At 37.5% G+C, this 13477-nt stretch overlaps 1 protein-coding gene across 1 annotated transcript; it reads left to right on the forward strand.

Annotated features, from left to right (window-relative positions):
- The first annotated feature begins 47 nt into the window (after window positions 1–47).
- On the forward strand, window positions 48–12497 carry rpl5b (ribosomal protein L5b). The gene is made up of 8 exons (XM_056246366.1): window positions 48–179; window positions 635–704; window positions 785–900; window positions 4005–4139; window positions 9719–9921; window positions 10114–10291; window positions 11583–11671; window positions 12332–12497. Exons 1-8 carry the CDS (start codon window positions 177–179, stop codon window positions 12426–12428), a joined length of 891 nt encoding a protein of 296 aa, XP_056102341.1. The 5' UTR covers window positions 48–176; the 3' UTR covers window positions 12429–12497.
- The last annotated feature ends 980 nt before the right edge of the window (window positions 12498–13477 follow it).

A 13477-nucleotide genomic window follows, 5' to 3' on the forward strand; every position in this document is an offset into this window, starting at 1 on the left:
TATACATCCAAAAGAGCAGGTGTCGCTGTGCTTTCCTCCTCACAGTGTTGCTTTGCCCCGCTGTCGATTGTATTTACCGAGCATGCGCACATCATTCTTTCTTTTCCAGTGCAGCGGAGTCAAAACTCCCTAGTTTGACTCCAGGCTCCGGCTTAGGAGACTGAAAAGTCTACAAAATGGTCAGTACGCGCCGAAATACTTCTGTTATTGTGTTCCCTAAAGGTTAATTGTCTGTTTGGTGCGCTTACGTTACAGTGTGATGACAGTTAATAAAAGGATGGCATAAGATTTTGTCGGATAGACGGAGTTCAAACGTGGCCTTATGGCTGATTGCAAGCCCTTCCCACATGAGTTTCAGAGAGAGTTCCACACTGTAGTGAATATTGACAATATTGCTAATGTTTTTCCGCAACCTCACACGCTCTCAAAAAGCACAATATGAATATATTATTAAACACCTAATCTCGCTCTCGTGGTGTTTAATGTTGGCATGTTATGCCTTAATTTTGTTGCAGGCCTTTCACCCTATTGCATTCCTATCACTTTTCATTGTAGCAGACATTTCGATTTGTTTTGCGTCTGCAGGTTGATTCTCGGATGTGATTTGCTTTTAAAGTGCTTTGTTGTCCTTTAGGGATTTGTTAAAGTAGTGAAGAACAAGGCCTACTTCAAGAGGTACCAGGTGAAGTTCAGGAGAAGGAGAGGTAAATGCAGAACTTTGAACCGTTATATAAAATCATACAGACAGGTCTGATTTTCATTGTATTCTCTTTTTGCTTTTCAGAGGGAAAAACTGATTACTTTGCCCGAAAGCGCCTGGTTATTCAAGACAAGAACAAGTACAACACACCCAAGTATAGGATGATTGTCCGCTCCTCCAACAGGGACATCATCTGCCAGGTGGGTGTAAAGCTGCTCACCGTTTGCCCTATGACCATTTATGAAGTGCTCATGCAGCAGGATATCCTATAATGCTGAAAATCAGTACTTGAATAGGATGGGAGATTATGGGGAAAAGTTTAATTGTCACTTGACAAACTATTTTATTAAGCACTAAAAGCAATATTTGGTCACAGTTTATATTAGGTGACCTTATTTAACTATACAATATACTTATTAAATGTTTACATGTAGGTGCATAGCAGTTACAAATAACGTACTTGCATTTAATTAACATTTGTGACCCATGCTGGCTAATTTAGTCACAATAGGGAATGTGGAGGTACGTCACGCCGTGTTGCATTATGGGACGTGGGCGCCATCTTTACAGGCACGATCTGTTTACCTTCGTATACTTTACGTATATTAGTGGGTGTCTGGCTAAAACAAGGTAAAATTGAAGAAGAACGGAAGAAATGGAGATGTTTAAAGAAAAAGAGAAGGGACCCTACCGGGATAAACTAAATGCCACTGCCAAAAAACGTTATTTGGACAAACTATCCGCGATTAACAACGTTGATACATCTGATTTAGTTTTGGTGTTCGAAGCCTATGCTAAGTTGAATACTATTGTACATAAAGTTCAAGCTATTTTACCTGAAAAGCAGCTCTCATAGTTAATGTTAGCTTGCTATTTTCAGCATATGTTAAGTTTTCATAGGTTGTGCAAGAAAAAAATTGTACATTACTTTATAATGCCACGATGTGGTAACTTGTTAAATACAACTGTGCCTTATTGTCATCATTTAATGTTGATACGTGTAAAATTAGGGTATTTGGTCGTTTATTTTAAAATAGTTTGATGTATCTTTGCCCATTTATGTGTACTTGAAGGGTCTTTGTGGATTCAATCAGTACAGAAACAGAGAAGTCACTTAATGTATTTATTAAGCTGTTATATAAAAACATGATTCACAAACATTTTAAAAAAGGCATGTAAAAAGATGTACAGAATATCAAAGCAAATTGTTAATTGAAAACAAAATAAATATAATTTGATTCATGCAATGTGTCCTGGCTTTATCATCTGCTAACATGAACCACAAATTCAACATCATTCATCAACTATCCTCCTAACTGTTAGTCATCGAGGAATATACAATACACAACCTCTTGCTTTGTACAACTTTTAACAAACGTAGTATGCAGTGGAGGACAGTAAGTAAAGTTTTTTCCTCATTATTGCGGCACCCCACGCGATCCGGCGTCTTCTCGTCAGCTCCTCGACCTGCTTCTCTTGTTGTTTTTTCCTAGAAAGAGAGGTGAAAAAAACGTATTCCGTTGTTCAGTTTCCTCCCTGAACGATCGTGTGACCTGCTATGGCAGTTGAACTGAACAACCATATCGACGTTTATTAAAATCTCGACAGAAAATCCAAACACAGCCTCCAACACATGCATTTAAATACAGCGGTATTGGGCGCGATCCTGTAAATATGGCGGCGGACCCATAATGCAACACGGCAAATTTTCAAAAATGAGTTAGTCTGTTTGTGTGAATACTCGCCAAGACAAATATTTGAATTATTGTAATTCTGTATGTGTAGATTGGGATCTTTGTGCTCACGCTTTGGATGCGTCGGTCAGCGCGAGTAAGATCGTTTTGTTTACATCAGCATGAGTTTGAAAATCACATTTCATTGGTTCATGCCAACAGGAATTCGCTATGAATATTCACAAAGGTGAAATGCTGCGCTTTAAAACGATACCAAACTTGTGCTGAAAAAACTGCATTTTTCATGGACAAAGGAAAGTTACTCCTCAGAAAACACACAAATAGATACTTTTTAGATGTTTAACTGCTATTTGGAGCATTGGGATCGCTAGACATGGGCAAGCAATCTCAATTTAGTGTTCCTCAAATTCATTGACATTTTTCACTTGTTTTGCCTGTAGCTCGTTAATAGACCGTGCGCATTCCGACTCATTTTACCAGTGTGGGTCAAATTTGTTGTTGCACTGTTAACTTTACCCCTAATTGAAACCCAAACCGTTCGGACATTCATGAGTTTGTGAGCCATTGCACACGCTACAGCGAGCCGGCGGCAATCACATGAGCTTTCACGCTAAACCTGGTGACTGGAGCCTTCAATGTTGCTTCTATAGGTTTGAAAAGAACAAAAATAAAATTCTTAATTCCTTGCACAATGCGAGCCACGACCATATGGGCATCAACGATTTCCACGCAATTTCTCACCTGCGAGCTCGTATGACAGCAAAAATCATACAATGTATGCTGGTGTAACCCTTCCTTCTAGCCCCAACCATACCTCAAACTCATTTGCAATAAATGTGAGAATTTTATAGAATGAACATGAAGTTACACTCTAAATCCATAGTCTTGTGGATATTCCATAGCCGCTTTTCCACGGTTGGGCCGAACGGTTCCAGTTATTTTTCCACGGTTGGGCCGAACGGTTCCAGTTATTTTTCCACGTGAGCCTGGTACGGCATGATTCCAAACCGTTCTCGGCCAGGAATTGGCCAACCGTGCTGGTAGAACGTGTGTAGTGACTTCGCAATTCGGGTCACTTCTCTGTTGTCTGATTATCAGTTTCTCTGTAGCTGGCTAAGCGTGCTATTTGAGCGACGTAAACAAATTAATAGAATTAAAAGAAATATCTGATCATCCTCCATAACATGGTTGCTATTTACATCTCATATCACCTGTAAACTCTTGCATTACCTGGGCAACAATTGTATTTGTATTTATATTACATTCCAAAGAGCTCTGTTATCAGCCCCACTGTGGAAAATGAAATCCGTTATCAGCCCCACAGTGGAAAATGGAACCATATTTGTACCGGCTGGGCCGGATCGGCATGGAACAGAACAAGCAAAGAGAACGCTTTGGCCCGACTGTGGAAAAGTGGCTAATGTTAGTATAAAGTAGTTATATTTTATGCATTAAATGTAGATTTTGAAAACCGTTTTCTAAAAAATTTTAACATGCATGTTCTCATTATTGTGCATCATAAGATGAATCAAGCTTGTCTGTATATGAAATCTCTGAAAAAATATCCCTGTGGAGTCAAATGTGATTTTAAGATTTGTTTGTTTTTCCAGATTGCCTATGCGAAGATTGAGGGTGACATGATAGTGTGTGCGGCCTACTCCCATGAGCTGCCCAAGTATGGCATCAGTGTGGGTTTGACAAATTATGCTGCGGCCTACTGCACTGGGCTGCTGCTCGCCCGCAGGGTGAGTCTTGCACTTGCCTCTTATTTTGACTTATTTCCTCATTGAAATTGATTTATGAAACTTTACCTTGCAGATCTGCAGATTATTTAAAAAAATCCAGTGCAAAAAAATGGACTAACAAAAAACATACATGTATGCTTTACATCTGCCAAATAATATATATAGGCTTTTTAAAAATAAAGTGAGCTGCTGTCAGAACAATAAATAATTGATAAAAAATAAAGAAAAATACTAATCAGAAAACGTAACAGTTCTACACCACACTAGAACACACTCACAAACTCTCACTCACAGATGCACACACTTGTTTTGTTTTCGTCAAAGATGTTATAATCTTTAACAATGTTTGACACTTTTAACAAGCAAATGCACCTATTATCATATTACCTATAATAGGTAATAATAATAGCAATAATAATTATAAGAGAAGATAATATCTCTAGTCTCTATCCTAATATTAATTATAAATACAATGTATATAAAATATAAATGCAATATTAAATAATATTTAAAAAACAAATACAATGGATTGACCATCTCCTATGGTGTGTAAAGTATTTTTCAGCTCATCCTTTCTGAGCATATAGTGTTTCACTGAGTCATTAGAGTAAAGATTGAAAAATTCAGTGCTGCAAATTGTGGAAAAAATATTCCCCTGCCCTTGTAGTGGTAGGCTATTTGGACAGACAAGAAAGTGTTTTCATCGTCTGTCTATCTGATTCAAATCACAGTCTGCTAATTCAGTGGTAAGAATTTAATTGTTGTTTTTATTTATATCTTATATAGTAGGCCTAATTATACATTACTATGTAGTATGTACCAAATTACTAATGCTCAGACACACTCGGTCTCTCGCGCGCGCGATCTCGGACACACTCGGTCTCTCTCGCTCCGCGATTGAGCGACAGTGCTCCGCGCTCAACTCCAATTTTTTTTTATACTCAAACATTTCCGCGTCGCAACGAATCGATTATGGAATTCGTTGCCAACTCTTTCAGTAATCGATTTAATCGATTTGTTGTTGTTGCAGCCCTAGTCACATTGCTTTAATCGCTTGAGGTAGCCGTTACTAATGTTATTCCTCTCAGACTCAACAGCAAACACACTGCTGTTATTTCTCTGCTAATGCAGCATCTAGTCAATAAATTAGTTACTTTATAATGATATTGCAATATGTACTTTAGTGTTCTGTATTCATACCGTTTCACTGTCTGTGTTTTAAACGCGCATCTGAAGTGTCAGCGCTCTCTGTGCTGCGTGTTCTTTCCGTGCCGCGCGCTGCCTCACGTGTTAATGTAAACAACTCAGTGATAGTTTATTTGTCCTCTAGAGGCCGCTCTGTATAATGCCAGCAGTCTCTTCTGAGCGCTCTCGTGCTGTGTAATGACCGTGCGCACTTCTCAGCCGCTCCAGCAACGGACGCAACCCGGAAAAACTATCGGTGTGGATTTTTGCCGATAACGATAATTCCACCAATCAACTATCGGTACCGATAGATCGGCAAAACCGATTAATCGGTCGACCTCTAGTTTAGTCACGGTTATAACTTATGTTGTCATCTTGCTTTTATCCATTACAAGCCTGTTGTGGCGGACCCCGTCTGAATGATGGCCAAAAATGTACTGATTAGTTTTATAAAGTTTATTGTACATCACACAAAAGATGAAGCGTCCGTTTTCACTCCAGAAAATCTGAAGAGCTGAATAAACCGTACAAGAAGTGCGCATTAAGGTCTTATCCATAAACTCTTATGGCTGTACGATTATGGCCAAAATGATAATCACGATTATTTTGATCAATATTGAGATCACGATTAATTATCATGATTATTTGTTGATTTTAACCAAAACAAATTGTGTCACATAGGCTATTTATAACTGCTTTCACATCCATATTGTGCTACATTCCTGCTAATGTACATATGTGCACGTTATAAAAATGTGCATCAAAATAAAACGGGTCCTCTCATTCACCAAAATTCAGTGCATCTCCTTAAATAATAAATAAAAATAAATAAAACAAAGAAAATGTAGCGCAACTTCAACAGGGCACTATTTTACATTTTACATTCCGTGTGTGCATTTTGCAAGCAAAATATAAACTTGCATTGTACCTGCATAATGCTTGAGACATATGGGTGAGTCACGTGACATCCTCACACAGACATAAATGGAGAGAAGTAGCTCCGGCTACAATGTTCTTCCGCAAGACGCATGCAGTTCTGTTTATTAACCTGTTAAGCTTCAAGCCCATTTTTGAAAAATCCCCAGATATGGCATTCCCAAACTGAAACAGATACAGTTCATGAACCCTTTGTACTAAAAGCACAAGTAAGATCTCATTTGAAAGCTGACACCTGGAAGTTTATTGTAAATGTAGAATTAATTATTGTCATAATGAAAAAAAATTGTTATAAATAGCTTCAAAGTTTTGTAAAGTTATTATACATTTATTTTTATGAAACATCTTCATGAAAATAAAATTGAAGTTGGCATTGTAGCAATCTAGAAATGCACTGCAGCTAAAGCCACATGTCTAACCATGTTATATTTAAAATCTGAAGATGATAAGTCTAAAACTCTGTATTTAGTTCAATGTTTTTCAAGATCATGTCATATGACTTTATTTTGATTAGACTGGTGTTTATTGTCATCTTATAAGCATCTATTCAGTCTATTGCCTCTATTGTTTTGTGATGCAAAAACGAGCCCCATTCAGTCTCAGTCTCCCCTGCACATATTCACACCTCTCCAGCCTGTTTATTGCTCTAAATATGCTTTTCTTTTGTCTGCATTTTAATCACTAACGACTAGCAATTCACACTGTTTCAATCCCTCATTTATTTTATAAAAGTTCTCACTTCACAGTGAAACTGTATCAAATGCCCTTTTTGAAAAACGAAACATTTCAGTAAGCATTCTTATTTAGAAAAAAAAATCATAAAAATTACATCGAAGTTAGGTAGCAGGTGCTCAGTACTAGCTAGCATGTTAGCTTAGCACACCATCAATACACGACAATTTATGAGAATAAAACTATGTTTGTGCTCCAAACTTACTTTATAGCGCAAGTCGAGTGTTTTAAATAACTTTCTGTAATCTGATTTGGCTTCAGATAAAAAAATCAGATAGAAAATATATTATTTTATTGTATTCTGCACAATTTGAAAGTCTTTCTCGATTAGCATTACATTATACATATAATCTATTATTATGAAAATACCTGACATGACTCGAAGAACACAGGTAAATCAAATATCATTGCAATCATGTTTATTGTCTTCAAAACATCTTTATCTGCACTTTACAGCGATCTCGGATAGCTTTGTTTATGTGTCAGGACTTCCTGAATGTCACATGATTATGGCTCTTCTTCATGTGATCCATATATGGACTTTACTGTGCAACAGCGCCCCAGACTTCAGTATGAATGGATAACATAGTACATCAGAGTATACAGCGCTCAAAATGATTACATCGACGCATTTGGGTATAAATTCAATAAATATTATTCCTGTCTATAGAAGTCTGATGTAAACCTATGAGAATCTATCAATATTTCTCCAAATCTGCACATGTTTGAGCTAAAAGCCCTGAGGGACGTTGTTTTGTGAATCGCTGTCATGACGATCGCACGGGAGTTTTTTTCTGAATGAGACCGGCTGACGCTCATAATTCATATTAAAGGTAACGACTCATTTTTTTATTTCATAACTCCTGACACAAATGAAGACATAACTGTCACTATAAGTTTCACAGAATACAATAGTGGTCAAATACTGAAACTTGAGTCTTATATCGTTTTAATGATGTATAGTTTGTCAAGTTAATCACATTAAATATGATAGTAACTTTGAACTATTTAAAAAAAAAACGCTTCAGAGCGCCCACGCACTGGTGAAGGTTAACAGGTTAACTGCTAGAGCGCTGATTCATCCATTAATGAAACAAGTGAAGTCTTTATGAATCAATCATTCAAACCGATTTTAAAAATATTATGTTTCACCTGTCTGGATCTTACATGTGTTCAAGCATATTCTACCCCTTCTGAGAGGGTATTCTCCACTGCTGGAGATACAATAATAAGCTATAGGAGAGGTCCCAAATTTTCCTAGAGAATACAGAAATGTTTATTTTCCTTCAGAAAAATTAATAATTTTTCCCAAAATTGCGAAATAATTACATTACCAGTCTGTTAAACTCATTTGGCAAGTATAAGAAATGTAATATAATTTTATCATTATAGGGTGGTTGTGTACACAAACTGCCAACACACATTCATGCTCAAATGCCATGTAAAAGTGTATTTTGCATAATAGGTGCCCTTTAAACTACTAACATGGTGGATATGTGAAACCCACTGTTAAGTAGAGAGGTTTAGATTAAGGGGTTTGAGTGATTAATAATCAGTATATCTAACCTGATAAAGACTTTATCAGCAACAACATTGTGAACTTTTATAAAGATATGTTTGGCTGTTAACTTGAAATGCTTCATTATGAAAAACATGAGTTTTCTGAATGGAAGACCCTACAACTGGCAGAGTAACATACTTCTATTCTCTTCAATACAATGGGAAGAATTGTTGTGTACTGAAACTGTAATGTGGAGTGTCTATAAGAGGATGTTAACCTTGACAAGATGATTGACAGGCTAGTTTCCAGTGACAGCCTGGTACATTACGATGCAATTATGATTTGGTAGTATGTCCCAAAACCTGGCTACTCTTCTGCTATACACTCAAACATGCGTACATTTTCTTCACAAGTGTACATAATTTTAGGCCCTAGATAAGTAGGCAAATTGGGACCCAGCAAATGTTTATAATTGTTTAATTATGAATTTACGTCATGTTTACCTGTAGTGCAAGAGTAATCCAAATGTGCATCTGTAAAATTGTCCCATAATGCATGGTCCTTGATTTAGACATTTCATTGAGCAAGAATGTGTATTTGTAAATGTGCTACGATGGGTACATTTTACCCCTGGTACTAAGTCATCTCGGGCGACACAATCACGAGTGGTCAGCTGAGACTGATAGCCTTTTACAACTGGAATAGTCTTCCTTTGACCACTTGTGACTTCTTTCTTGACTACATATCTCATTTGCTACGTCAGTATGTCAAAAATGCAGAATTTCAAGCAAGTTGCTCTTAAGTGCAGTACTTCAACCTGAAGTTTGGATGTGCATGCTTTGTGATCTGAATCACTGCATGTTATCATAAATACCAAAGATGTTCTATAAAGTCTGGCTTTTTCAAATTTCATCAGATTAAAAAAAAACTGGCAAAGTTTCAAACCCTTGCATTGCTGAAGTATTGTGATAGAGGGGTAGCCCATCATTTGCTGTTGTGCAGAACCCATCCAGACACATTAGCTTTGACAGTACAAAGGGAATGTTTTCGCATGTGTTTTTAATGACCTCCAAATTTGGTTTGAGTGATAAGATCACAATGCTCTTGCAATCCAATCTTCTCTAACTGTTAAGCAGTTCTTTATCACTTGAATGAATTTGATTCTGGATAATTGATACGAGGGCGCAAGTACTGGTTCTAACTGGACAATTGTGCTTTCTTCTAGCTGCTGAACAAATTTGGCCTTGACAAGGTGTATGACGGCCAGGTGGAGATCACCGGTGACGAGTTTAATGTGGAGAGCATTGATGGACAGCCTGGAGCTTTCACCTGCTACCTGGATGCAGGCCTGGCCAGAACCACCACTGGCAATAAGGTATTCGGAGCCCTGAAGGGAGCGGTGGATGGAGGTCTCTCCATTCCTCACAGGTAGATCTCCCTCTTACTGTTTGTTCCAGGTTTTCCTATTTCATATTCTGTCTACTTGATGACAAATCTTGAAACTGAGCAGCTTGTTGCTGTGATTGCAATTCAAGACGGGACTGATTTTAAGACATGTTTACATTGGAATCATCAAAACTGCTTGAGCTCTGTTCATTAATACTGTGTAATTTGTCTTAGCACCAAGCGATTCCCAGGCTATGACACTGAGAGCAAGGAGTTCAATGCAGAGGTCCACCGCAAGCACATCCTGGGCCTGAACATCTCAGAGTACATGAGATACTTGATGGAGGAGGATGAGGACGCATACAAGAAACAGTTCTCTCGCTTTATCAAGAACGGCGTTACCCCTGATTCAGTATGTACTGGGTGTTTTTTAACATAGTAGTTAAAGAAGCCTGATATAAAGTGGGTTGAGCTTAAAAGATAATACTCCAAACAAAGATTAAAAAAAAAACACAAAAAAAACCATGGCTTCCAGGCAAGGCTCTTGATGTAAACGTCAGCACGTTGTGAAGCGTGAACAAGTGATGCGGAAGCACAGGGAATGGTCACTTCTTGCTTGAGTTTCACAATGTGCTTGCATCACGCTTCATAACATACTGAGGTCTACGTACGGCTTGCGTATGATTTTTAGCTGGAAGTAATGGTTTATAGTAGGGATGCACCGATACCACTTTTTCCAGAACGAGTACGATTCCGATACTTTCATTTTTGGTACTTATTGACACCTGTCTTTTCACCGCAAAAGAATTCAATTCATTATTCACTCGCTGTCTAAGATGCTGGTTTTCGGGGTGCACGCGATTTGGATGTTTGTGTTTATGAAACTTCTTGACCTGTAAACGTCCTGTAATGTAGGGAACCACTCGTTAGACATAAATCAGGTAACAGTTCATGTTTACTTGCATATAAGATTTAATTTTAAACCAAATGACACGTGTGCTTTAGTGAACGATCAGCAATCAAGAGCGTTCAACAGAAGTGTGCGCTCTCTCTCTCATCAGTTAACGTTAATAAGCTACATGCCTCATTTTACTCTTTGCCATTGACATCTGACTGAACTACTAACTTTGCACTTACGTCTGTGAAAAAGGGATGCGCTCGACCAGCTCCGCACATCTGTGCTACTGCTCGCTTAATCCACTGCGCATTTTTCTCTTATCAGCTTGCGCACCACAGCTATTATAATCGTTACTATGTTTTCGTTTAATATTCCACTAATTGAATACATTTACTTCATAGACAGCCTTTTTTTATCCCCATTATACCCTCTGTTGTCAGTGTTTCTTTGTCTGGACACAAACACTGTACACACGCTGCCCGGTATCGGTTGTTGGTATCGGAGCATTTTTATGAGTACGAGTACATGAGGGCACTGCAGCGCAGTATCGGGCCCGATACTGGTATCGGTGCATCCCTAGTTTATAGTTTGAAATTGTATTTTCCCTTGCATACACCCATACATTTTGGGATGGAGTTTCCCTTTAAAAATTACAAATCCATAACTTGGTTTCACATGTATGCAAGTTCAGCATTTCATTAACACAAGATTAATAACATCACTATTCATAACTTGTGTATCAGCCTGCTTTACTGTAATATCTTGTGACAGTTTTGCTATATTCTAATGTGTCTCTCTTCCTCAGATGGAGGAAATGTACAAAAAGGCACACTCATCCATCCGGGAGAACCCAGTGCATGAAAAGAAGCCCAAGCGGGAAGTCAAGAAGAAGAGGTACAGATCTTTTGTTTGGTTGCTTCATGTCTTGTGCTCTTAGGTTGATGTTCATGAGCATATCACAGCCTTACCCTCGGTTTCACAGACAAGGCTTAAGCCTAGTCCCAGACTAAAATACATGTTTTAACTGAAAGCAACTTGCACTGGCATATCTTAAAATATATCAGTGCCATTGTTTTGTCTCGAGATGCTCACCAGTAATGTTTTCTTAAGGCACGTTTATAAAAGATACTAAATGTCCACTAACTCTTCTGCTGCTTGATGATGATACCCTTTCAGACTGAGCAAATTGTGGTTGGTCCTACATTTGCACAGTTGATGCATATTTCAAGACGGGGCTGAGAGCAGCTTTGGTTAATAGTTGGACATTTAGTGTCAGTAGAGCCATTAGAGGAAGTTTCATTGTTTTAAACTCTGCTGTGGAGTTTTTTTCAGAACGGGCATGAATTGTCAGATAGACTACAAAGAACATCAATGAATTATACTTGGGACTGAGTAAATCAATGACCTTGACTAATGCTGGTTTGGTCAGGGAAAATTGGTTGGTCTCACCTAAATGACTGTTTAATTGAAATGTAGTGCTGTATTTAAAGTTGATTTTCTGGGAGAAATTGCTTGCTACTTGTGTTTGCTAAGATTGAGTGGTTCTCTTTCTAGATGGAACCGTGCCAAGCTCACACTGGCTCAGAGAAAAGATCGTGTTGCCCAGAAGAAGGCCAGCTTCCTTCGGGCTCAAGCTGCAGAGGAGGACTAAAGCACGATCCTTTTTGTCTCCTCATATTTGTGCAGAAATCTTTTGTTCTAATAAATATTTCATAAAAGACTTTTCCGTCTGATTGCTTGTAACATTTAAAAAGTAGGTGTATTTTCAAATGTTAAATATGGTTTGTGTATTTCCATGCTTAAACACCTAACTTAATGGAAACCTTTAGCATTTACATAATTTAGGAAATGGCGAACAATGCCAATTGAATCTTTCAGTTTGCTGTATTGTAGTGAACACTTTTCTGAATGAGTGAATAAACTGAAGACGCACTGTCAGGCCAGGAGTTCAAAACATGTGACCTGTGCTCAGACAGCATGTGATCCCGATATACACAGTTACAATATTTCTAAATATCTGTCTTGGCGAGTATTCAAGCAAACATATTAGATCCTTGTGGTACAGTAGGTCTTTAATATATTGGCTGTCTGTTTCATTAATGTTAATCAAACAATTTGTGGTATCATGGGAAAAGTAAATTTTTTTTTTAGATATTTGGTGTTATTACGCTGGATTTTAAGGAATGGTTGCTAGGTGATTTTGTTTTGGAACTTTCAGAAAACTTGAACTCTATTTTTCTCAAAATTGACTTTGCTGATTATCGACCTCGGTGTAGCTCTTTTTTTTTTCTTTTCTTTTTTTTTCTGATTCCAACAAATAATTTACAGAGAATGTGAAACTCAATTTTGAAAATTTGTTTATTGCAACTCAATTTGCCAGCATGAGTCTCGTATACTTTGAAGGACCCTGCATCCTAACTTTATAAGGGTGCTAGCTTATATACCAATACATATTTAAAACAAAGATGAAATGAAGAGCTTGACATCTATTAAAATAAAATGAGTTAAAAAATAATATTTAAACATTTTTCCACACATCTTGTCTCTAAAATGGATAATTAAAATTACCTCTTTTTTTTCAGTTTGACTCAAAGAAAATGAGCGACAACATAATTGTTCTATCCTATTGAGTAATTGTTCAGTCTGAAAATTATGAATCATGCAAATAATTTCAGATATTTAGTAGTTAAAATTTGAAGC

Source organism: Rhinichthys klamathensis, unplaced genomic scaffold (assembly GCF_029890125.1).
Source record: "Rhinichthys klamathensis goyatoka isolate OS25496 unplaced genomic scaffold, OSU_Roscu_1.1 h1tg000036l_1, whole genome shotgun sequence".
Taxonomy (NCBI): domain Eukaryota; kingdom Metazoa; phylum Chordata; class Actinopteri; order Cypriniformes; family Leuciscidae; genus Rhinichthys; species Rhinichthys klamathensis.